At 41.2% G+C, this 25204-nt stretch overlaps 1 protein-coding gene across 2 annotated transcripts in view; it reads left to right on the forward strand.

Moving 5' to 3' along the window:
- GABRG3 (gamma-aminobutyric acid type A receptor subunit gamma3) overlaps positions 1-25204 on the forward strand; it is a 335383-nt gene that overhangs the window by 254611 nt on the left and 55568 nt on the right. For both annotated transcript variants that reach the window (XM_057404470.1, XM_057404471.1), the window contains exon 6: positions 16733-16870. In XM_057404470.1, coding sequence (XP_057260453.1) covers positions 16733-16870 — 138 coding nt within the window. The remainder of the gene's footprint in view (positions 1-16732; positions 16871-25204) is intronic.

The following is a 25204-nucleotide window of genomic DNA, read 5'->3' on the forward strand; positions in this document are numbered from 1 at the left end:
CAGACATGTGAGGGAGACTTTTTGCAGAAAGCGGAGGGGTTTGCCACATACACACAGTTGGCTCCATTACAGATGATGTTACTTCTCCCCGAGGTGTGGAGACCTTTGTGAAAGGTGGGGAGACCTTTGTGAAAGGTGTGGGGACCCTGTGCAAGCAGCCCTGGACTTCAATAACTGCTTTCAAAGGAAATAGGAAACTGTGGACAGTACTCACAGTTTTTCAACGTATTCAGGTTCCAGCTTAAACTTTATCCTGTTCTTTTCTCAGTGGGTTTCACTTCCAAAGAGAAAAGAAGTGCTGTCCCCTATGCCCATCTCACCTTATATTCTTCTGGTTGTTCTGGCATACAAAATATAAGTCAATATTTTGGACTGTAGAACACTCTTTGCTCTTCCCTTTCATTTGTGAATTGGTTCTTGATATCTTGATTTTCTTACTTTAAAAGATTGCTCTCGGCAAGCAAGGAGAGGCGACACTAGAGCAGTCAGCTGCTGGCCCTTTTGCCAATGCCAGAGTCTTGAAAAGCTTATACATGACTTAAAGACTTAGACCAACCATCTGAGCCCCTTGTGTTTGAATGACTTTAACCGGTGTTTCTGTAAGGGCAATCTCCCCTGAGAAATCAGCTGTGTGCTTTGGAGCTTGGCTTCCTGTCCTGGAGGCATGTCAAACCATAGCTCCCTCTAGCACCTCCATCAGTCTGTCCTTAGTGAAAGAGCAAGCAGAATGAAGAGCATTTGCAGTAGGGCTTTAAATACCCAGCAAGAGGAGAAGTCAGGTGGCAGAGAAAGGAGATAATTTAAACATACACCTTTTCCAAAATGCCTTCAAGGAAAGGTAATTCTGTAGTCTGAAAAGAAAATCCAGTGCTAAAATTTAAGACAGAGATAGAAGACCAAAAGGGTTAAAGTAGTGTGAACGGAGAAGACACAGTGTCAGCTGGGATCTGGTTGGAGCACATTTTGAATCATCTTCAGATGAATTTAATTGGCATGAAACAAGCGTGTTGTGAGAATGTCAGACACTGCAGTTGAAAAACCCAAGCTTGCTAAGAAGCAGAAAGCTGTGTCCAGGAAGCTTCTGTGATGAGGGTTTTTCACCTGTTGGTAAGCTGAAGAATGGGATCCCCTTCTTGTCAATGTCCCTGGGTAAAGCAATCAAAGCAGTCTAGGGCCCAATTAAATATAGCATCTGCCAAATCACTGGGTGGTAGCAGGGAGAGATGTTTTGGGAGGGATACTGAAATAACCATAAATAGCTCTGCTGGAGAAATATGTGACAAAGGCAACATAAAGGAAATTATATACTACGGTATTTTTGATTACCGGAGCAGTGAAACTAATGGAGACCAATATTCCAAGGGCATACAACTTGAGGTTGAGTGGCCTTTCCCTAATCCTTCACAAAGCTGTAGCCTTCTTCTTCTTGTGAGGCAATATTAGAAATGGTTTCCCTGTTTGGGAGATTTTTACAGAACATATTAATATCTGAGGCTTACTTCTGACAGATTTCAGTAAAATTGTTGAATGGGTGCAAATGTTATTGGAGCAAGGACAGATAATGGGCATAAATATAGACAAGGGATATAATTACATAAGCCTCATCACCTAAGCAAACCAAGCTAAAAAATACTTAATTACTTTAACTTGGCCCACAGGCATGTGAAGCAAAAACTGCTGAGGTTTTAATTTTCTGACTGGGGATTTTTTAATAGTCAGTATGATTTATACAGGGCCTGAAATAGCCATGAAATGGCAGTCATGCATTTTTCAGGAGAACAGGCAGATGCTAGGACATGAAGAGTAACAAAAATGCAGAATAATGGGAAACCCAGGAAAAAATCTTGAAATTTGACTTTTCAGAAATTCCAAAAAATGTATTACACAGGTAGTCTCTTGAATAAAGATTCTCACTATTTTATGATGATTTTTTTTTTCTCAATATAAACACACAGAAAGCATTTTTTAAAAAAGGTTTTCCATGATCTGGATATATGGATAATATATTCTTTCAGAAACGTGAGCGTACATTTTGCAAGAACAAACAATTCTGACAGAACCTGGCAACTACTTTGGGAAACTGGCATCACTGCCATTTTTTACTGCTGCAGGAAAGGTAGTTCCACTGTAAAACAGCCAAGAGCCAGAAAACACCTTTGTCTGTGACAGGGCTGCCAGGGTCCCAGGGCTGCTGCTTGGAGCATCCTTGCAGCCATGACATTTAGGGTTTTTTTGAGTGGTGGCAGCTGCCTGATGGTCTGGAAGAACTTGTGGAGCTGTAGCCTCTGGAGGATTAGAGCCGTTGGAGGCAGTTGTGTTGTGCGTTGAGGCACAGTACTGCTGTTTTGCAGCTATATCAGAAAATGAAGCAGCACAAAACTATGTACAGTTGGTGTGTAGACTTGGTTTGAATAGTACCTTGTTTTGAAACAGGGTACTGAAAAACTTGATCTTAATACTTCTCAATTAACCACATGCAAAGCTATCTGTCAACCTAAAAGCTTAGGAATACTGCACCGCAAGGAAAACTGAAATGCATGAAAGAAGTATAGCTGATGTCTTTGCTTTATAAGGCAAAAATATTAGTCACTTGGCTTCTTCAGCCTTCTCCACCACAGCTCTTCAGTTTTAGAGCAATAACTGATCATCTGAGGAGATACAGATCATGATTAGTGTCTGGGACCAGAAACTGAGAAAGAAACTAACAGGAGGCTCAGAATTTACCCTATTTTGTGTACTGTAAGTTACTGAGATTTACAGTAAATTTGCGTGGAGATCTGGGGAGGACAGTAAAAGATTGTGACTCCTCAGAAGCTTTAGAAGGAATGTTTTAGCTGAGCTGAAGCAAAGCTAACAAAAATAACAGCTTCATGTGCTTGAAATAGCATACTTGGACAAGATATTAAGGCATTGAGATACACAGACACATCACAGAAAGGTTTCTGTGATCAATGCATGTACTTCAAAAGCTGGGAAAAGGACACAAAGGATACTTGGACTGATGTACTACACAAGAGCATCAGCTAAAATCCATCAGCAGTATCCTGAGACCAAAACAGATACAGATGCTAGAATCGGGAGGGGGTGGGGGAGGAGGCAAACATTAACTGGAGAAGTGACAGCCATGAGATGCTTGGAAAGTAAATGACAAACCAAGGCATGGATAAATGCTTCCAGAGAACAGGAAGGCCAAATTTAGTGAATGCAAAATTAATACATTTACCAATTCATCATAACACTCTTGCTGATGTTTAAATGAAAACATTTAATTTAAAGTTAATTTAATTGAGTGTGACTGTAAATATGTCAGTCAGCAAAGTGCCCTGTTTAACTGAAACTTCATTTTGTCAGATGATTTCTGATGAGCTGTTATTAAGAAAAAGGAGATTGCATCTTGGCCATGACCTTTTCAGGAACTGCTCTTTTTGTAAGCATTAGATACAAGAAAGTATGTTAACATTTATCTTTCTTTGTTTGCCTAGTCTTGCTTGCTAAGCCAATAAGGTGCAGACAAGTCCTAGGGAGCTAGGACTTTTTTTTTGCTGGTTTACTTTATAGAGCTACAAAAAAATATTTTTTATAAATTTTATTGTGTGTGCAAACAACAATGTGTGCAAATGACAATAAATCTACATACAGATTGATAATGACTATATGAATAAGCAGATAACATTCGTTTCCTTGTAAATAAGTGGTAGAATGAAAAAAAAAACCTAAAGAAACATAGTCAAAAATAACTAATTTTGATTTTGCATTGTCACTTCACATGTGTAGTTACACTGTGATGTAAAACAGAGAAATGAGTCTCTCAACAAAAAAAATATTTGGGCTTTTTTTTCAACAACAGCAATGCTATTTTACAGATCCCTTAAAAGCTTAACCTGCTTAATCTCAGGCTTAATGAAATTTTCTGTTTAGTTCTGAGTGTATGTTGCAAATTCTTGACTTATTTTATGATATGGTAATACTCAGATGCTGTGTTTTCAGTTTTGAGTATTCTGTTGTTTTACCTTTCATCATCCATTCATGATGCATTCTGAGAAGACCTATTAAAAAGTCATAATAATCTTGTATGGAAATCTTTAATTCATAACCTGCTTCCATTAATGCTGCATTGACTGAGCATAGTACATTTCTGACCACTTCTGTAAATACATAGGCGTTGCTAGTGTAGCTCCTGTGAAGCTTGAAATGGGTTTCATGGCAATGCAGAAAAAGCACTGTTGTTACCTACATTTTCGGTTTCATGGATCTGAAAATGTACGATTCAGGCTATGGACTATGTAAGCTGAATGTATAACTACAATGACTTTTGTAGTTCAAATTTGATAAAAAATTTATGCACATGGGACTGTGGATAAATTTTAGTATATTTCTAGCCTAAGAAGTTGGGCACTGACCAGTAAGTATATGCCAATGCTTCTGTGGGTGTTATTACTAATTCTTTGTAACAGCCACCTTCAAGTTGTGCATATTTTTTTTTAATCTACTCTATTAGTATTATTATTATTTTTTATGAGAATACAAAGTATTCTTGCCTATCTTTAGAAATGCAGGCTATTCTTTTTTATATACATTGTACAACAAATAGCTTATATTTACATGTTGATAATTGTGTGTTTCTTATCATAGAATCATAGAACAGTTAGGATTGGAAAGGACCTTAAGATCATCTAGTTCCAACCCCCTGCCATGTGCAGGGACACCTCACACTAAACCATGTCACCCAAGGCTCTGTCCAGCCTGGCCTTGAACACCACCAGGGATGGAGCATTCACAACTTCCTTGGACAACGCATTCCAGTGCCTCACCACCCTTACAGTAAAGAACATCCTCCTTATATCCAGTCTAAACTTCCCCTGTTTAAGTTTTAACCCGTTACCCCTTGTCCTATTACTACAGTCCCTAATGAAGAGTCCCTTCCCAGCATCCTTATAGGCCCCCTAATCATAATATTCTATTATTTTACTGCTGATGGATATCCGTCTTGTAATTGCACTTAACATATACTACTAATTATTAAGTAGCAGAATGAAGATGAGAGCTAAGTGTGTTTAGCATAATCTGTAAATACTGTCAAGTCTTTGTGAAAAACACAAAATGAGTTCTTAGTGCTAAAGAAATCTTCATATCAAATGTTGAAATAAAGAGCTTAGATAGATTACTTGTCAATTAAAACAAGAAACCTTTAAGTAAATTATGTTCTTGCCGTTCTTCCCCACTTGCATCGACTGAAAAACTTTACAAGTGTGTCTTTTTTAATTTCCTGTGCAAATTGTGGCTGTGGTGTTTACTTTACTGGAGCTCTGAGTCTCCATCAGAATCTTTGCTTGTTCATTATATGTTTTTAGATGAGCCAAAAAACATTTGCTCAGCACTTTGTCTAACAAAGCAATGGATAAACAAAACATTATCTTTCTCATCAGGATAATCTTAAGGAAATCTTAGTAGTCCTACAAGAAGGATACAGTTGATTACTGCCATTAAATGGGTAAAGGCAAGATTATTTAATCTTGTAATGTCTAGTAGAGTTTATACTGAGCATTTATGGGCTATTTTTAGTTCAATTCACATTTATTTGTGTTAAACATCTTTGATGGAATGTGCTCCATTTAATTCACACAGCTGTTCTGTCCCTAAATTTGAGGTGCCCAGCATAGTCAGTAGATAAAAACCCAGTGTTTTTAGAGTCCTGCAAAGAATGATATTCCACTCATGCTGGGGTGTTGGAACTCAGGTGGCCAGCATCTTTTGGTAGCACTGCTGTCCATCCTGGTCATAAGGAATTTCAGCACTTGCTTTAGAAGGGCTATGTTTCTAAACACCTTCAATATAACCGCAATTTAAATGAATACCCCTGGACAGTATGGAACTCTGTCTAGGGACAGGTGAGCAGCCCACAGAGAGTTTGTGGGTCAGGGTTAAAGGGAATATAGCTATGGGAAACATTACTTGGGGATCTGTTCCAGACCACCTGATCAAGGAGAACCTGTGGATGAAGCACTCTATAGACAGATTGGAAAAGCCTCACGCTTGCAGGCCCTTGTTCTCATGGGGGACTTCAACCACCCTGACATCCGTTGGAAGGACGGTACGGCCCGGCACAAGCAATCCAAGAGGTTCCTCGATTGTGTAGAAGACAACTTCCTTCTGCAAGTAATAGAGGAGCTGACAAGGAGAGGTGCTGTGCTTGACCTCGTGCTCACCAACAGGGAAGGGCTCGTTGGAAATGTGACTCTCCAGGGCAGCCTTGGATGAGCGATCATGAGATGCTCGAATTTGAGATCCTCAGGACAGTGAGAAGAGCATGCAGCAAGCTCACTGCCCCGGACTTCAAAAGAGCAGACTTTGGCCTCTTCAGGAACCTGCTTTGGAAGGTTCCATGGGATACAGCCCTAGAGGGCAGAGGGGCCCAAGACTGTTGGTTGATATTCAAGGATCACCTGCTGCAAGCTCAGGAGTGTTGCATCCCAACCAGAAGGAAGTGCAGCAGGAGGGCCAGGAGACCTCCTTGGATGGATAAGGAGCTCCTGAGGAAAATTCAAATGAAAAAAGAGGCTTATAATAAGTGGAGGCAAGGACAAGTGGCATGGGAAGGGTACAGGGATGTTGTCCGAGAAGCTAGGGACCAGGTTAGGAAAGCTAAGGCTCAGTTAGAATTAAACTTAGCTAGAGGAATTAAAGATAACAGGAAGGGATTCTACAGGTACATAGCAAATAAAAAACAGTCTAGGGAGAATGTAGGCCCCCTCAAGAAGCTCTCAGGAGAACTGGCTACACAGGATTTCGAGAAGGCTGAGGTTCTGAATGACTTCTTTGCCTCGGTCTTCACTGGCAAGGGCTCTGACTGCACCACCCAAGTCTTGGAAGGCAGATGCAGGGACTGTGAGAATGAAGACCTTGAGCCCACTGTAGGAGAGGATCTGGTTCGAGACCATCTTAAAAATCTAAACGTGCACAGGTCTGTGGGTCCTGATGAGATCCATCCATGGGTCCTGAAGGAGCTGGTAAATGAAGTTGCGAAGCCGCTGGCCATCATATTTGAGAAATCATGGCAGTCGGGTGAAGTTCCCGATGACTGGAAAAAGGGAAATATAACCCCCATTTTCAAGAAGGGGAAAATGGATGACCTGGGGAATTACAGACCAGTCAGTCTCACCTCTGTGCCTGGCAAAATCTTGGAGCAGATTCTCCTGGAAGGCATGCTAAGGCACATGAAAATCAACAAGGTGCTTGGTGACAGCCAGCATGGCTTCACTAAGGGGAAATGCTGTCTGACCAATTTGGTGGCCTTCTATGATGGGGCTACAGAACTGATGAACAGGGGTAGAGCAGTTGATGTCATCTACCTGGACTTGTGAAAGCCTTCGACACTGTCCCACACGACATCCTTGTCTCTAAATTGGAGAGACATCAATTTGATGGATGGACTGCTCGGTGGATAAAGAGCTGGCTGGATGGCCACACGCAAAGAGTTGTGGTCAATGGCTCAATGTCCAGCTGGAGACCAGTAACGAGTGGTGTCCCTCAGAGATTGGTGTTGGGACCGGTCTTGTTTAATATCTTCATCGCTGACATGGACAGTGGGATTGAGTGCGCCCTCAGCAAGTTTGCCAATGACACCAAGCTGTGTGGTTTGGTTGATACGCTGGAGGGAAGGAATGCCATCCAGAGGGACCTTGACACACTTGTGAGGTGGGCTGATGCCAACTTCATGAGGCTTAACCATGCCAAGTGCAAGGTCCTACACCTGGGTTGGGGCAATCCCAGGCACAGCTACAGGTTGGGCAGAGAAGAGATTCAGAGCAGCCCTGTGGAGAAGGACTTGGGGGTGTTGGTTGATGAGAAACTTAACATGAGCCGGCAGTGTGCACTTGCAGCCCAGAAAGCCAACCGTATCCTGGGCTGCACCAAAAGGAGCGTGACAAGCAGGTCGAAGGAGGTGATCCTGCCCCTCTACTCTGCTCTTGTGAGCCCTCACCTGGAGTATTGTGTGCAGTTCTGGTGTCCTCAACATAAAAAGGACATGGAACTGTTGGAACAAGTCCAGAGAAGGGCCACGAGGATGATCAGGGGGCTGGAGCACCTCCTGTATGAAGACAGGCTGAGGAAGTTGGGGCTGTTCAGCCTGGAGAAGAGAAGGCTGTGTGGAGACCTCATAGCAGCCTTCCAGTATCTGAAGGGGGCCTATAATGATGCTGGGGAGGGACTCTTCATTAGAGATTGTAGTGACAGGACAAGGGGTAATGGGTTAAAACTTAAACGGGGGAAGTTTAGGTTGGAAATTAGAAGGAAGTTCTTTCCTGTTAGGGTGGTGAGGCACTGGAATGGGTTGCCCAGGGAGGCTGTGAATGCTCCATCCCTGGCAGTGTTGAAGGCCAATTTGGACGAGGCCTTAGGTGATATGATTTAGCGTAAGGTGTCCCTGCCCATGGCAGGGGGGTTGGAACTAGATGATCTTAAGGTCCTTTCCAACCCTATCGATTCTATGATTCTATGAAGGCTGCATCCTGGCTATAGAGAATGTCAGGAGACCAAAGAATTGCAGATTTGATAGATAATTGCTTTAATACACTGGGAGGTTTATGTTCCTCTTTGTCTAATGCAAATCCTACTATGTTTGGTTTTAAACTGTGATGCCAGGACCTTTGACTTGCTGTGGTTTATCCCAATATTTTTAATCTGCTCTATTATTATGCTCTTGGCTTCCTCTTTTTCTAAAGGTTAAATTAAAAGTCAACTTAAATAAAGAAAATTGCGAGTGGTTGCCATGACCTACATCTTTCTGAGTATGTAGCCACTCAGATTTAGCACATCTAAGCAAAAATTTTGGGAAGCACCTCAAAATTAGCCCTCAGCACATCCATCACAAAATTCATGTTTAAACAAACATGAGAAAATCTTGCATGCAGCTTAATATTCTTCAGTAGTCAGTTACAAAATGTGATTTTTCTCTTTTCACTTGAGTTCAAGCAGCAGCCGAGCACAAAATTTTATTTTTTAATATTACTTTTTCACTGTTTTTTTTTTCTTTTACAGAACTCAATATACATATTTAGAAGTACAAAAATGAGGCAAATGTCTTGGCAGTAGCACATAGATCTTGAATTCTCATCATCATTCAGTCATTGTTGCAGGCTACATGAAGTCCATGTAAAAGGAGAAAAGACAAGACTGCCAGCTTAGTCAAATTTCACACCAAAACCTTCAGAAAACAGCAAGTGCTCAGGTGAAACAGCAAGGTGCTCAGATGAAACCTCCCACCTCTATGCAGAGCTGGCCATGGTATATAACATCTAATGTAGAGCAAAGCTGCAGCACACAATCCCAGCAGAATCCGGAAGGCCATCTCTTTGCCATACATATCTGAAAATTCCCTCTTACCTGAATCACCCTCTGCAGTGTCCCAGCCAGAAGAAATGTGAGACTTGGTCTACAGTGCCAAAAACTGTCTCAACCACATTATAAATAATGTCTTAGGCTATTCTTTGTAAGGACACACAAATTTGAAACATCACAAGGTCATTATGAAATATCTATGTTAACAATTAAAAATCAGTCCAGGGAGGTAAAAAATTAAGTTCTGTCTGGCACCTTTGTTTATAAGCAGAATGCTTCTAAATACATGGAAAATAGAGTGAGTACACACTCCAGAATCATTCAGGTTTGGAGAGAACTTGAGGTAAGAAAAACAGTTTTGGGACTTTCATTTTTCTTCTCAAGTAACTGGCATTGCAAGGAAACAAGGGTAAAATCTTTATGTTGTTCCATACATAAGAGAACAGGAGGTTTGGGTGAAGTATCCATTCTGCAGAAAGCATGACTAGAATATGACTAGGAAAGGTTTCTATGTATGTCCTAAGTATACTGATCTGTGCAAGAACTCTCTCCTTAGAGAAGATACAATTTATATGCAATAAGCATGGAGAGTGGTGAGCCTATTTGCCATTAATGATGTTAGGAATGGGGATGCAGTATAGTTCTATCAGAGAAATATAGTTTGTTCCTTTCAATGGGAGATGCATCCTTTAATTTCAGGGCAGTATTAGATCCATTATTCTGCAGTCAGGGTTATGTTGGTTGATTTTTTTTCATGAGTTAATGTACTGTTAATAAGGTGTCAATTATCGATGCAATCAAACAGGGCAAAGAATAACGTTTATAATTACTGTAGTTATCGCCTAAGTGCAATTATCTACAACTACTGAAATAAATCACTTCAGATTTTAAAGCTATCTTTACAGCATTCATGTTTATCTTTCCTTTTTAGAGCTGTCTTTTAAAAAAAAAAAATCACCATTTTGTTTATTTTTATTTTTTAAATCAGTGAGTGAGAAAAAAACCTACACACATTCATTTGTGGGCAGAGAGAACTCAATATGCATTCAGTTACAAGTATGAATATTGTTTTCTGTAGGTCTTAAGAAAACAGTTAAATGTCTCTGTTCCCTTTCCCTACTTCTTCATCAGTCTACCCTAATGGGTTTCTCCTGAAAAGACACAGGGAGTTTTCTATATCCCCTGATTTTTTTTTTTTTTTTTTTTTGAAATTAACTGAACTAAAACTTTGCTTTTTTCTGCCATCTGATAGTGCTTAATAAGTGCATGGAATCATGAAATCTAATGTAGCATCATTTTTAATAAGGGAACTTCCAGGATTTTCCTCTTAAAAGTTCACACACCTTCTGAGAACAAAACCTGGATAGATAAGAGAATAGATCTAAGAAACCTCTTCCTCCAAAACGTTGAAAAGTTTGGATTAAAATGCAGTTTTCTTGCCAACAAAGTAGCATTTATAAAGACTGCTCACAAGAAAAAGAGCCCAGGCAGCTTCTGTAGAAGCATATGATTTCTCACCCACAACACAATACCAGAGAAAGGTTTTTCCTGACTTCAAGTGTATAGCTAACACCACTAGAAAAGCAGAACCTTCCCAGAATCTGGTTATGTTTTTCTAATATATACCTCTGTCACAAACATCAGACACTTGGCACAGTGGAAACACAGAATCACAGAGTCATAGAATGGCAGGAAGGGTAGGAAGGGACCTTAATGATCATCTAGCACAAACTCCCGTGGGCAAGGACGCTTTCCATTAGACCTGCTTGCTCAAAGGCTCCTCCAGCCTGGCCTTGGACACTTCCAGGAATGGGACAACCACAACTCCTCTGAGCAAACTATTCCAGAGCCTTACCACCCTCACAGTGAAGAACTTCTTTCTTATATCTAATCTACATCTCCTTTCAACTTAAAGTCATTCCCCTTCTATAACTACATGCCCTTGTAAAAAGTCCCTCCACAGATTTCCTGTAGTCTCTCTTTAGGTAATGGAAGACTGCTATAAAGTTTCCCCTGAGCCTTCTCTTCTCCAGGCTGAGCAAGCCCAACTCTCTCAGTCTGTCTTCATAGAAGAGATGCTCTCTGACCATTCTTGTGGCCCTCCTCTGGATTCTCTTCAACAAGTCTATGTCCTTCATATGTAGGGGACCCCAGAGCTGAACACAGTACTCCAGGTGGGGTCTCAGGAGATATGAGCAGAGGGGCAGAATCCCTTCCCTTGGCCTGCTGGTCACACTTCTTTAGGTGCAGTCCAGCATATGGTTGGCTTTCTGGGTTGCAAGTGCACCTTACCAGCTCATGTTCTCATCAACCAACTTAACTGATCTTTTCTTGCCTTCTTCCCCCACAATTTCAGCTTTGCTGCTGGTTTCATTAACTCCTCATTGCATAATCTGAGTATCCAAATTTTTCCAAGTCTGGGAAGGAGAGATGAACGTTCTTGTATTATTCCCTCTGCTACAACCTGGGTCTCCCTGTGTTACATGTGAATACAAAGTGTGTTGAACCAGCAGTAAAATTGACTTGATTTCACAGAGGAAGAGAAATATGTCTGGAGAGATGAAAGATGTTGTTTTTTTTCCATGCCTTTCTGTCTTTCTATATCCTGGATATATTTCTAAAGAAGGTTTTTTAGATATAAGCTAGTTCTTCAAGTAATCTGTGTCCTTTTTGACATGACCCTTTGTCCTGGTTTCAGCTGGGGTACAGTTAATTTTCTTCCTAGCAGCTGGTGCAGTGCTGTGTTTTGGCTTTAGTCTGAGAACAATGCTGATAACACACCAATGTTTTAGTTGTTGGTAAGTAGCACTTACCCTGATCAAGGATTTGTCAATCTCTCATGCTCTGCCAGTGAAGAGGAAGCTTAGCCAGAACAGCTGGCCTAAACTAGCCAAAGGGGTATTCCATACCACAGCACATCATGTCCAGTATATAAACTGGATGGAGTTACACAGAAAGGACCAATCAGTGCTCAGGTGGGGTTGGGTATCAATCATTGGGTAGTGAGCTATTGTACTGTGCACCAATTGTGTTTTCTGAATTTTATTTCTCCTTTTTTTTTTGTTGTTCCTTAGTATTATTACTAGTATTGTTATTGTAGGTATTATTTCTATTCTCATTATATTTTACTTAACTTCAGTTACTAAACTGTTCTTCTCTCAGCCTGTGGGTTTTATATTCTTCTAATTCTCCTTCCCATCCCACCCAGAATTGGGGAAGGAGGGAGGGGACAGTGAACAAGCGGCTGCATGTTGCCAGCTTAAACCATGACACCCCTTTCCTGCTATCTTCTTTCTACCTCTTCTCACTTCCTAAAATAGACCCATTGTCACAGAAAAGAAGGTGAAACAAAGAAATCAAGCATTGATCTAAGATGCCCAGACCAACAATAGCATTGAGAAAATCAAGGTTAGAGGCAGTATGCGCTAACAGGCATGGATACATCAGTGGCTGTATTACGGAAGTTTCTGGTTTTAAATCAGTGTTGGCTCTTGTAGCAAATGTGTTTCAGGGCCACTTGACACCATTTCTCACAGCTATCTTGTGATTACATACGCCTCTCATCAAGTCTTGAGATGTTTCTGGCCTTGACCATTTTTCCAGCTCTTTGGTGCAGGCTTTGTCACAAATTGCTCAGTTTCCCTAGAAAGTGAAGCACTATGAACTTGAAGAATGAAATTCAAGTATTTTTAACCTATAAATTATAAATTATATGGTGGTGATGTGAGAAGATGTGTTAACATGAGTTCATTTCTTCCAATAACAAAAGGCAGGTAGAACAATATCCAGAGGACATCACAGGTTGTCATGACAATTTTGCTTTCTGTTATATGTTCACCTCCAAAATGACAAAAAGTGCATTTATTGCTTATCCATATTTGCATTATTGCAGTTCAAGTCTGTGGTAATCTTTGAAAATGTATGTGTTTAAAGCCTGCGAGTAAAGTAACAAAGGTACCAAACCTATTACTGGAAAAGCCATTATGTTTGATGAAAGTAAACAGAAGGTATTACATAGATAATTTCTACTGGGCTCTTAAAGAAATGTTTTCATCCAGATTTGTTCTTCAGTTGATTTTACAAATGCATGTAGTACCAGTCTTGCAAAAAACTAAATCGTCAAGGTGCTGTTTGGAAGTCTTAGACATGGTGGTGTATGTATCTAAAACCTGCAGAAGATGTGAATAACAACAGCACAGCCTGCAAAAATAACAATCAGGCCAAAAAGCAGGAGAATTTAAAGGCAATCAAGTAAATTCATGGGAGGGATAATGAAGGTGTTGATGCAGGTTTTGGTTGAGAAGATACTGAGTTACAGGTTGCCAGAACTTGAATGGCTGTAATGCAGAACACACACTTGGTTGTCTTCTTCCCAAGACATTCCCCTAGCTGTCTTACCAGCAACTGCTGGAAAAGCTCCAGAACCTTCTGAACCCTTACCCTGCTGCAGTATGGATATTCTTACATAGCCTAAAGCAACCTGACAGAGTAAATACACTTGATAGCAAATTGTTTAATGTGGATGGCTTGAATCCCCAGTGTGAAGAATTTAACACAATTTACTGCCATTTGTCATGCTGGGGAAGGGAAAGAAACCAGATACTTTTATAGTTAATATACTCTTAGTTACATTGTGGGCTGAACAGCAGCAGTTGCATTTGTGTGTGGAGGTAATAAATTCCCCAGCTCTGATATTTCTATAGTGAAGGATATATTTTTATAATGAGGGATAGAAGAGATTAGTCTGTATACAGGAAATATTTTATATCACTGAAAGAAGAACCATCACAACAGTCCATTTTGTAAGTTAAATGAATCCTAGGAGTGATATGCTGTCCAAATAGATGTGTCATTATTCCATAAGAAATATATCTCTTAAATTAATTGAGAAGTAAAGTCACCTGTCACTGGAGCAGAACATAACAGCAGTTATTTAGCAGATTGAAACAACCCCCGTTGAATCACTAATACTTACCTCCTTTGATGTAAGTAACTCAACTATTGTAATAGCAGATGTTAGTGACTGTAGATTAAGGGAACTACTACTGAAAGGGCATGATGTTGCCCTGAAGTCAGGTGCTTACTGTTTAATAATGATGAATTATGCAGAAAGTAGTTGTTCTGAAATTGAATCTGTCTCTTCTTAGGCACAAATATGGGAATAATGCTGAAGGATAAGAGTCTTATGAACTTGTTCTTGACTACATGCAGCTCATGTGAGGATAAACAGCTATGCCTTGGATAATATGATAGTAACATTTCAAGCTTAACTAATGGTGTAATGGATTTTTGGTGGGGTGGCCATGGGATAAAAAAAAGCAAAAAAAAAAAAAAAGAAGAATCAGGAAGAAACTGAATTCAAATTTTGTCAGAACTTTTTTCAGTAAATTGAAAAAAATATATTAAAAGTTCATCTTGGACCAATATTTTTAAAAAAGAAAATCTGTGTTATTTCCAAGATATTTGAAGCATTTTTACCTTAGCATATTTTCCAAGATATTTGAAGCAATGATTATGGTGAAATCTGCCTGAGAAAAGGGGCCCCTTTGCCTGCTATAAAATCTCCTAATTAGCACTTAGGGTCACAAGTTCTGCAGTGTGAGTTGTGCAACAGGGCAAGGATTTCATTTCTTCTGCATCAGGAGACAAATCAGGAGGTACAATTAGGATTCAGACCACATGGCAGTCCCCCATGTGGTCCTGATACTGCTTTGTGAGGAAGGAATAGTTCTGCCACCACTGTCCAGAGTGAGGGCACAGCAGCCACAGCGTGGTGAGGAGTCCGTCTGATGCTTCTTCCCTTCTGAACTGTGGGGAAAAGATACCAAGTTCTCTACAGATTAAGTCAATTTGAGAAGAAGGCTTTCTCTTAGAAAGACACATTATTCGATGATAAATATGATCAGAGGGCTCAGTCAAATAGGAGCCAGACTTGAAAGGACTTCAGAGGATTCAGGGCTAAGGCTCAAAAGGCCCTGCAAAATTTGACTTCTTTCACTGTGCCTCTGCATCCTTTGACATAGTCAGCCAGCCAAAAAAAATTAACCTTTAGATCAGTCTTACAGACTGGCACAGCAGAATTGGCAGCAAATGTACTTGACAGCAAGAGTTCTCATGGAGAGCGGCAGGGATTGTGTTTGTTACTCAGTTGGGTCCTTTGTGGGTTATTTCGTTATTTTACATTGATGGGAAATATATGAACGTGGCATTTTGAATAAACACATAGTCATTTTCTACAGATTAGAACTAAGGGACTTGTGGGTACTTTTCATGCTGTGTTAGTGAGAGGGATAAATGAGGCCATGCACACCTTACAGAAGTGCCCCAGCAGGATGGAATCTTAAACAAGCTGAAGAAGACAGTCTTAGGAGGAAAATGTCAAGGATATAGCACCATGAACAGAGAAGTTGTTTTGCAATGCAAATATGAGAAAACATCAGTATCTAATGGGGAAAAAAAATTACTGACAAGACAGTTATATGAGCTGGCTATTGTTGTTGTTAGGTTTTTAATTTTCCGTGTAATCTACATCTACTATATTAATTATTAGATGAATAAGAATTTATTGTCTTATGCATTAGAGAACAATCTCGTTTTAACTAGCATGGGCACACTGTTGTGTTCTAGGTGGTCTATTATTACGGTTTAGGCTGTTTGAAGATTTGTTGTTAGAATTCTATTGGAAAATGCCATTCTCTAACAAAAAGGAAATTAAATATTGGCATAAGGATTAATTATGACTACTGAGAGCTAAGTTGATAAATGAAGACTTTCTGAAGTTTTTTCAGCTTTATCAGGTGATCTCATTAAATACCAGAGCCATTTGAAATAATATGATGGCTAACCACTTAAAAAATCCCATAGTAATTAAAATTTTGCTTTTTTGCACTATATTGAGCTCATTTCAGATGTACAGTGGCACGCATCACACTTGAACTATTGTCATGTTTAAAAGCATCTGTCCTTTTCAATTGTTTACGACTTACACTGGCCCTGCCTCCCCCAGCACCCCACTTTTTTTCACATTCTAGCTGTTTGCACAGCTTCTTCAGAGCATACATAAAGTAGTATACGTCTCTGTCTGGACCTCAAATTAGTACAATCAACTGCATCTCTGAAGAGATTTGCTTCTGATAAAACTGATCTGAATTTCTCTCAATTGCAAAAGAAATAATTGTTAAAAATCACAGTTTTGCCAGTATTGTGAATCTATTTTTTCAATTGCCTTATAACTCTTTAGCTGAATTACACAACCAAACTCACTGAGAAAGCATCAGATCAAAAATTTAGGTATTCCCAAATAACTCAATCAGTGAACACATACTGTTTTGCAGTATCTTTTTCTATGTCATGCAATGTATTCATATATATATATATATATATTAATTTCTAGATGGCTACCCTAAAGAGGAAATGATATACAGATGGAGGAAAAACTCTGTGGAGGCTGCTGACCAGAAATCTTGGAGACTCTATCAGTTTGACTTTATGGGTCTCAGAAACACTTCAGAAATTGTGAAAACCTCTGCAGGTAAGAACGGTACAAACGGTAGGGCTTTTTTTGAAGAAAAAAAAATACATTTCAAAGTATTTGTTCCAACTTTGCTTTCATTCAAGTGCAGTTTGATTTCAATGAGTACCAACATTCATATTAAAACCTCTGAAGTACAGACTTCAAAACTACTGACTTTCTCTAGATTTTTGATATCTTTTTCTGTACTCTTTTAATAATTTCACAAACTGAGGAATAAATGCCAACTTGACATGGCTGTTGTTAAGACACTTGAAGTTACTCTATGCTTCTCATTCTTGAGCTAAGCTTTTTAAACCATTCCTGCACTGAGCTATATGTTTTCACTATACATTAAAGAGAAAGATTTTTGAGCACAGTGGTTGAGTTAGTGAAATTAAACACTTTTTTTCAATAGTGTCTAATTATTCAGCCACAAGTTTAGTATTTTTCTGAATAGTTCAAAGACATTCTTTATTTCTCAGTTGATAAATGCTTTTGCTACTGACCTTACTAATTGATTGTAGTTAACATCTAATGATGCCTATTTTATTTCTTCAGAAATCTTGCTGTTTCAATAATGGCGACAAAGGGAAAAAGGTATATAAATAGAATGCATTATTTGAACTGTATAAATTATTATAAAATTCAAGCAATTTTTAATACATGACTCTACAGCAAGCTTCATGATCACCATTTGTGAGTCTTCTCCCAGCTGCTGAAGGAATTTCCTAGAAGCAACTAGGTTTAACTGGTGGTGAATGTTTGAAAATGTTGTGTTTTTTTTTTTTTTTCAAAAATGTAAGCAGAGCTGTGTTATTCTTTTGGAAATGCTGTGAATAATAGCAACAACCAAAAAATATTAATCTCTGAAACCACTGCTGTTGCATCATGGTCCACCCACTAACATTAGCAAGATGTTCTTAGGACCGGATAGTAATTTTTGTAATGAAGAGTCACTAAAGCTTTAGTGAGTATTTTGGGCTCACGGTTTAGCAGAACATAATGTTGCAAACAGTGCACATATAAAAGTTCTCTTCTGTTATGGATAAAAATCTTTGTAGTCTGTAAGTTTCTCAGGAATGCAAATTACCCATAGGTTGAACCAGGAGTGGTGGATAACAGTCAAGCACAAGATACCAAATCACTAAAGTATATATGTATGTGGTTTAACCCCAGCTGGCAACTAATCCCCACCTAAGCACTTGCTCAATTCTCAGAGCGGGATGGGGAAGAGAATCAGAAGAGATAAAATGAGAAAACTTGTGTGTTGAGATAAAGACAGTTTAAGAGGTAAAGCAAAAGCCACACACACATGCAAGGCAAAACAAGGAATTCATTCACTGATTCCCATGGGCAGGCAGGTGTTCAGCCATCTCCAGGAAAGTAGGGCTCCATTACACATAACAGTAACTTGGGAATACAAACACCATCACTCTGAATGTTCCCTGCTTCCCTTATTTCCCCAGCTTTGTGTGCTGCTCATGACCACATATGTTATGAAATATTCCTTGTTTCATTTGGGTTCAGCTGTCCTGGCTGTGTTCCCTCCCAACTCCTTGTGCACCTCTAGTCCTCGCTGGTGGGGTGAGAAGCAGAAAAGGCTTTGACTCTGTGTAAGCGCTGCTCAGCAGTAAGAAAACCAGCACAAATCCAAAATACCCTCCCCGCCCCCCGTGCTTGCTACTATAAAGAAAATTAACTCTATCCCAGTCAAACCCATCACAGGAACTCGTTGGAAGGGGTGGTACAAATAGGAGACAAAGCCCTGCTCCCTCTGCTTTGCTCACATCTGGTGTGATGTTTGCATTTGGCATTGTGAGTTTGCATCAAGAGCTGCAAAATACACATGTTGCAGACAGCAGTTGTCCACTAGCAAGAGATGGATTCAAACCCCTAATAATCTTTTGCTTCTGACTTACACCTTTCTGATGATTTATGACAGTATTACTTCTCACTGAATTCTGTGTTCATCCATAACATGAAAGCTGCCACAGCTTTACTTACCTGTGTCTACTTCTGGGATGCCTTTTTAAACTCAATTTCAGCAGTGTTCTGGCTATGATGAAAAGAAGTCACACTGACCACAGAGCAACATCCTGCTGTTTTTCCAGCATTTCTCTAAGTCCTTTCTTGGTAGTAATTCTAACCATAAAATTACTAGATTTAGCACTCAGCAGAGTTCTGCTATACTTTCAGCCTTTCCAAACCTTTTTCAGACGTCTAAATAACCTTTATGTTAATCTAGGGCAATTTCAGAGGTACACAAGTAGGAAGCCAGCTGTCACAAGGAGTGCATTTCTGAAATCTGAGCAAGATGAGAAACGTTGTTGTCTCTTGCCTTGCAGCAGCAGTACCTTATAGCATTGCCAGAGAGGTGTGCTTTACTCTTGCAAGAAAAGTATCCTCTTTTACAAATTCTGGCAGGGAGAGAATATTTTCATTGCCATCTGGAAGAGGTATTCACTTTTTCTTCAGGATTATTTTTTTTTAACTTCATGCTAAGGTACAAACTCAACCAGATAAACATCTACTGCATATGGTGATTACAGGGAATACATGGCAGAAATCACTGTGCCAGTGCTGTGGTCATGAGCCTTTATCTTACACCCTAAGTAAGCTCTCACTGACAGGTGATATCAAACTAATTCACAAGTACTGAAGAATTCCCTTGTTGCCATCTGGCAAGGTAGTCAGATAATATAGCAAGAGCACTGTCTTGCTGCAATGTCATATAAGGCTGACAAAAATAATTAAAAGTAGCAAAAAAAAAAAAAAAGGACAAATTGCATTTAAGGAGAAAATCTTTAAATTTTAAAAACTGCAAATCTGCCAATAGAAGGGTGACCAGGAAAACAGGAGAGAGGGAGAACATCATCTTTAAATGTACTCTGGGTGCATTTGCACTAAAATTGAGGTTTCCAAGTCCCAGACTTCCCAAGTACACTTGGGGAGAGTAAAAAAAAAAAACCCAACAAAAAACCAAGACCCACCAAAACCCAAGAAAACAGAATCATAAAGTGTAAAGGACTTCACGAGTGAAGGTCATGGAGTGAACTGCACTGTTTCTTACAATTTTCTGTTGACGTTTAGCCCAGGAAAAGTCTATTCCTTTTTAAACCATGCAGCTAGATAAACACAAGGACCTTGTAGTTACTGATTCTAATTTCCATTTACTTGAAAACTTCTTTGCATTATACAAAAAATCATATTTTTGTTCCTCCTCATATGCCTTTAGCCTGGGAGATTTTTGCAGTCCAAAGGAGCCTCTTCATACATAAGTTCAAGATAATTAATAAAAAATAGAAAATATCATAAAAGTGCCCCTTTTAAAAACTTTAATAATTTCAACTGAAATATACCAGAGAGAAAGTACCATTTCATACATTCTGAATAACCCCCAAACATAAATACCCAAACCTAATAAATACCCATAACTAATGTCATAAAAAGATACATCTTTGCATACATACAGTGGATGGGTAATGATTAGTGAAGTTGGCCTGTCATGTGACTAGGGACCAGGTTAGGAAAGCTAAGGCTCAGTTAGAATTAAACTTAGCTAGAGGTATCAAAGATAACAGGAAGGGGTTCTACAGGTACATAGCAAATAAAAAACAGACTAGGGAGAATGTAGGCCCCCTCAAGAAGCTCTCAGGAGAACTGGCTACACAGGATTTGGAGAAGGCTGAGGTTCTGAATGACTTCTTTGCCTCGGTCTTCACTGCCAAAGGCTCTGACTGCACCACCCAAGTCTTGGAAGGCAGATGCAGGGACTGTGAGAATGAAGACCTTGAGCCCACTGTAGGAGAGGAACTGGTTTGAGACCATCTTAAAAATCTGAACGTGCACAGGTCTGTGGGTCCTGATGAGATCCATCCACGGGTCCTGAAGGAGCTGGCAAATGAAGTTGCGAAGCCGCTGGCCATCATATTTGAGAAATCATGGCAGTCAGGTGAAGTTCCCGATGACTGGAAAAAGGGAAATATAACCCCCATTTTCAAGAAGGGGAAAATGGATGACCCAGGGAATTACAGACCAGTCAGTCTCACCTCTGTGCCTGGCAAAATCTTGGAGCAGATTCTCCTGGAAGGCATGCTAAGGCACATGAAAATCAACAAGGTGCTTGGTGACAGCCAGCATGGCTTCACTAAGGGGAAATCCTGCCTGACCAATTTGGTGGCCTTCTATGATGGGGCTACAGAACTGATGGACAGGGATAGAGCAGTTGATGTCATCTACCTGGACTTGTGTAAAGTGTTCGACACTGTCCCACACGACATCCTTGTCTCTAAATTGGAGAGACATCAATTTGATGGATGGACTGCTCGGTGGATAAAGAGCTGGCTGGATGGCCACACGCAAAGAGTTGTGGTCAATGGCTCAATGTCCAGCTGGAGACCAGTAACGAGTGGTGTCCCTCAGGGATCGGTGTTGGGACCGGTCTTGTTCAACATCTTTGTCGCTGACATGGACAGTGGGATTGAGTGTGCCCTCAGCAAGTTTGCCGATGACACCAAGCTGTGTGGTTGATACCCTGGAGGGATAGGAATGCCATCCAGGGGGACCTCCTTGACACACTTGTGAGGTGGGCTGATACCAAGCTCATGAAGTTTAACCATGCCAAGTGTAAGGTCCTACACCTGGGTCGGAGCAATCCCAGGCACAGCTACAGGTTGGGCAGAGAAGAGATTCAGAGCAGCCCTGCGGAGAAGGACTTGGGAGTGTTGTTGTATGAGAAAAATGAACGTGAGCCAGCAGTGTGCGCTTGCAGCCCAGAAAGCCAACCGTATCCTGGGCTGCATGAAAAGGAGCGTGACCAGCAGGTCGAAGGAGGTGATCCTGCCCCTCTACTCTGCTCTTGTGAGACCTCACCTGGAGTATTGTGTGCAGTTATGGTGTCCTCAACATAAAAAGGACACGGAACTGTTGGAACAAGTCCAGAGGAGGGCCACGAGGATGATCAGGGGACTGGAGCACCTCCCGTATGAAGACAGGCTGAGAAAGTTGGGGCTGTTCAGCCTGGAGAAGAGAAGGCTGCATGGAGACCTCATAGCAGCCTTCCAGTATCTGAAGGGGGCCTATGGGGTGCTGGAGAGGGACTCTTCATTAGGGACTGTAGTGATAGGACAAGGGGTAATGGGTTAAAACTTAAACAGGGGAAGTTTAGATTGGATATAAGGAGGAAATTCTTTCCTGTTAGGGTGGTGAGGCACTGGAATGGGTTGCCCAGGGAGGTTGTGAATGCTCCATCCCTGGCAGTGGTCAAGACCAGGTTGGACAAGGCCTTGGGTGATATGATTTAGCAGGGGGGCTTGGAACTAGATGATCTTAAGGTCCTTTCCAACCCTATTGATTCTATGATTTCTAACTTGTGCTTTGTAGTTTGAAATTGCTGTTTCATCAGCTTACATGATGCTCTCAGCCTTATTTCAAAGGGCTGCAAAGCAAGGTTAGTATCTGTAGCCTCATATTCAGATAAAGCTCTTTGTACAATGCTAATAGCAACACCATTTAAAGTCCATACTCTTGCAGAGGATTTGGTAAATGCAAGTGAAGAAAACTACAGTAGGACAAAAATAAGAAAGTTTGTCATTTAAGAAGATGTGAAGACCTACAAAAAATAGCTATTGGCAGAAGATGGAAGGAATAGACATGCATTACAAGGAGCCTAAATTTCACTGGGAGAACCCCCATCGAGTCAAGGGATGAATCAGGTGGAGTCAGGCATTAGCCAATGCTCCTTAATTTTGTCATAAGACCAGCACACTCCCAGAGATTTACCCAGAGGGGAAGATGCACATGTGCTTAGCTCTTCTAGTTGGCAAAGAACAACTGGCTTGAGAAACCGTTTCAAAATTGGCATCTGCTTCCTTTTTGCTGTTAAGTGTTTTCACTTAGCTATAGGTACAGAGGGCCCACAAGATCCCACACAAGGTGCGCACAGCTCTCCAGCTATCACCCCAGAGGTCCATGCTGATGAGACAGGACCTCCAACCAGTACAGACATTGGGTTCACAAGGCAAAGCAAGGGTTGGCCACAGGAAGCTAAGCCCCTCAGCTTGGGAAATGTGGTTGCAAGAAAAGTGGCAGAGAAGGATGGTCACAAGCTAATCAGGGTAACTGGAGTCTGTTGGTGCACTCACTGCCCGAACAGTGAGTGGAAGACAATGCACAATATGCTATAGCTGCTGAATGTGGTTGTGTCTGTGCATGTTTGGTTTTGATGACCTGATTCAGTCACACCCTCTCCTGCACCAAATAACTGATCTGAAGACAATTATTTAATGAATGTTCATGCGATCTTGGGGTTCTAAAGTAATTGACATTTTCTAATGTCCCTTTGAGTCCTAATGGCACATCAGAGAGTGCTTGTTATCTGTGTGTTCTTCCCAGTAAAAATGTGGGGAGTTTAATTATTTTTTCCTGAAATAACAATTTCAGTGGGATTCAGCATACACTGCCTCAGCCAGCTGTGCTGCAGACTGTCCTTAATCAGATGGCATCCTGAAGCAGACAAGTGGAGACTCAGATAACCGCACCACGTCATTTGAAATCAGTGCTTATTTTTGCCTACCTGGCATTGCAGGAGCTTTGCCCCTATCAGCAAGGGTGTATCACAGTTGCTTTAATGGTTAGCCTTTGACTTATAGCCCTCAGCAAACATATACTCTCGCTTCCCATGATTCCAGACAGTGTCCCCTCCTCTTCCAAATACTGTCTCCTTGTCCCCTTATCCTGTCCTCCCTGACTCTTATGAGTGCAGAAGGGGAGTGTCGTGGTTTAAACCCAGTCAGGTAACTTGTTCACTCACTCCCAGTGAGTGGTGCCGAGCTGACACAATGATAAGGGAAAATAGCAAGGGAAGAGAATACGATACCACCGGCCAAGAAAGCGAGTTCCACCCGGAAGCCCCTGTCCTTCCGGGTAACTCCCAGTTACCCGTCACCCCGGGCATGACGTGCTGTGGTATGGAATACCTCCCCGGCTAGCCCGGGTCAGGCGCCCCGTCCCTGCTTCCTCACAGCTTCCCCTCCTCCCTGGCAGAGCATGAGCCTCACAGAGTCCTTGGTCAGGGTAAACATCACTTAGCAACAACCGAAAACATCGGCTTCACCAACACCGCTCTCAAGCCGGAAGCCAAAACACAGCACTGCACCAGCCAACACAAAGGAAAAACATGACTGCCACTGCCAAACCCAGGACATTATCCACCCCTTATTCCATACCATTCACGTCGTGCTCAGATCCCACATTTTCAATATACCATCGCTCTCCCACATATATACATCCATATACATACAGACCAAGAGGAAAAGATCATTTTTCTTAGTGCATGGACCAATCCCTATAATGCTGCCGAGTCCATTTGGTCCATGATGTTCCAAGTTCATTCTCTGTTGGGATGATGGCTGGAGGGAAGTCAGGGCCAGTCGCTGGTGACCTGGAGACATCTAGTTGATGGGCTATAAAAGCATTACACGGCAGGCAACAGCATACAATTGAGTTCACTGGCTGTTTTCCCCTAAAATCAAATCCCCTTGAGGTATACATCGGACTTCCCCATCTTCCCGCATTACCCACCAAGTATATCCAGGTCCCTGAGCAAAAGCAATCCCACGAGTGGGTTTGCCTTTACCTGAAGCAGGAATAACCCAGACTGTCTTCCCCAGCAAATTCTTCATATACACCACGGGAACTTTGTCCCCCTCTACAATATGTAAAAGTTCTGACTGGGCTGGGCCAGCCCTGTTGGCAGATCCTCTGGTGTTGACCAACCAGGTGGCCTTTGGTAAGTGTGTATCCCAATGCCTGAAAGTTCCCCCACCCATCACTCTCAGTGTAGTTTTTAACAGCCCATTGTACCGTTTGATTTTCCCAGAGGCTGGTGCATGGTAGGGGATGTGATATACCCACTCAATGCCATGCTCTTTGGCCCAAATATCTATAAGGTTATTCCGGAAATGAGTCCCATTGTCTGACTCAATTCTCTCTGGGGTGCCGTGTCGCCACAAAATCTGTTTCTCAAGGCCCAGGATAGTGTTCCGGGCAGTGGCATGGGGCACAGCGTATGTTTCCAGCCACCCGGTGGTTGCTTCCACCATGGTAAGCACATGGCGCTTGCCTTGGCGGGTTGGTGGCAGTGTGATATAGTCAATCTGCCAGGCCTCCCCATATTTATACTTCAACCATCGTCCTCCATACCAGAGAGGCTTTAACCGCTTGGCTTGTTTAATTGCAGCACATGTTTCACACTCATGAATAACCTGGGCAATAGTGTCCATTGTTAAGTCCACCCCTCGGTCACGGGCCCATCTATATGTTGCATCTCTGCCCTGATGGCCTGAAGTGTCA

Source organism: Pezoporus wallicus, unplaced genomic scaffold, assembly GCF_028554395.1.
Source record: "Pezoporus wallicus isolate ANWC-B61680 ecotype Strahan unplaced genomic scaffold, APGP_CSIRO_Pwel_v1 contig_5787, whole genome shotgun sequence".
NCBI lineage: Eukaryota > Metazoa > Chordata > Aves > Psittaciformes > Psittacidae > Pezoporus > Pezoporus wallicus.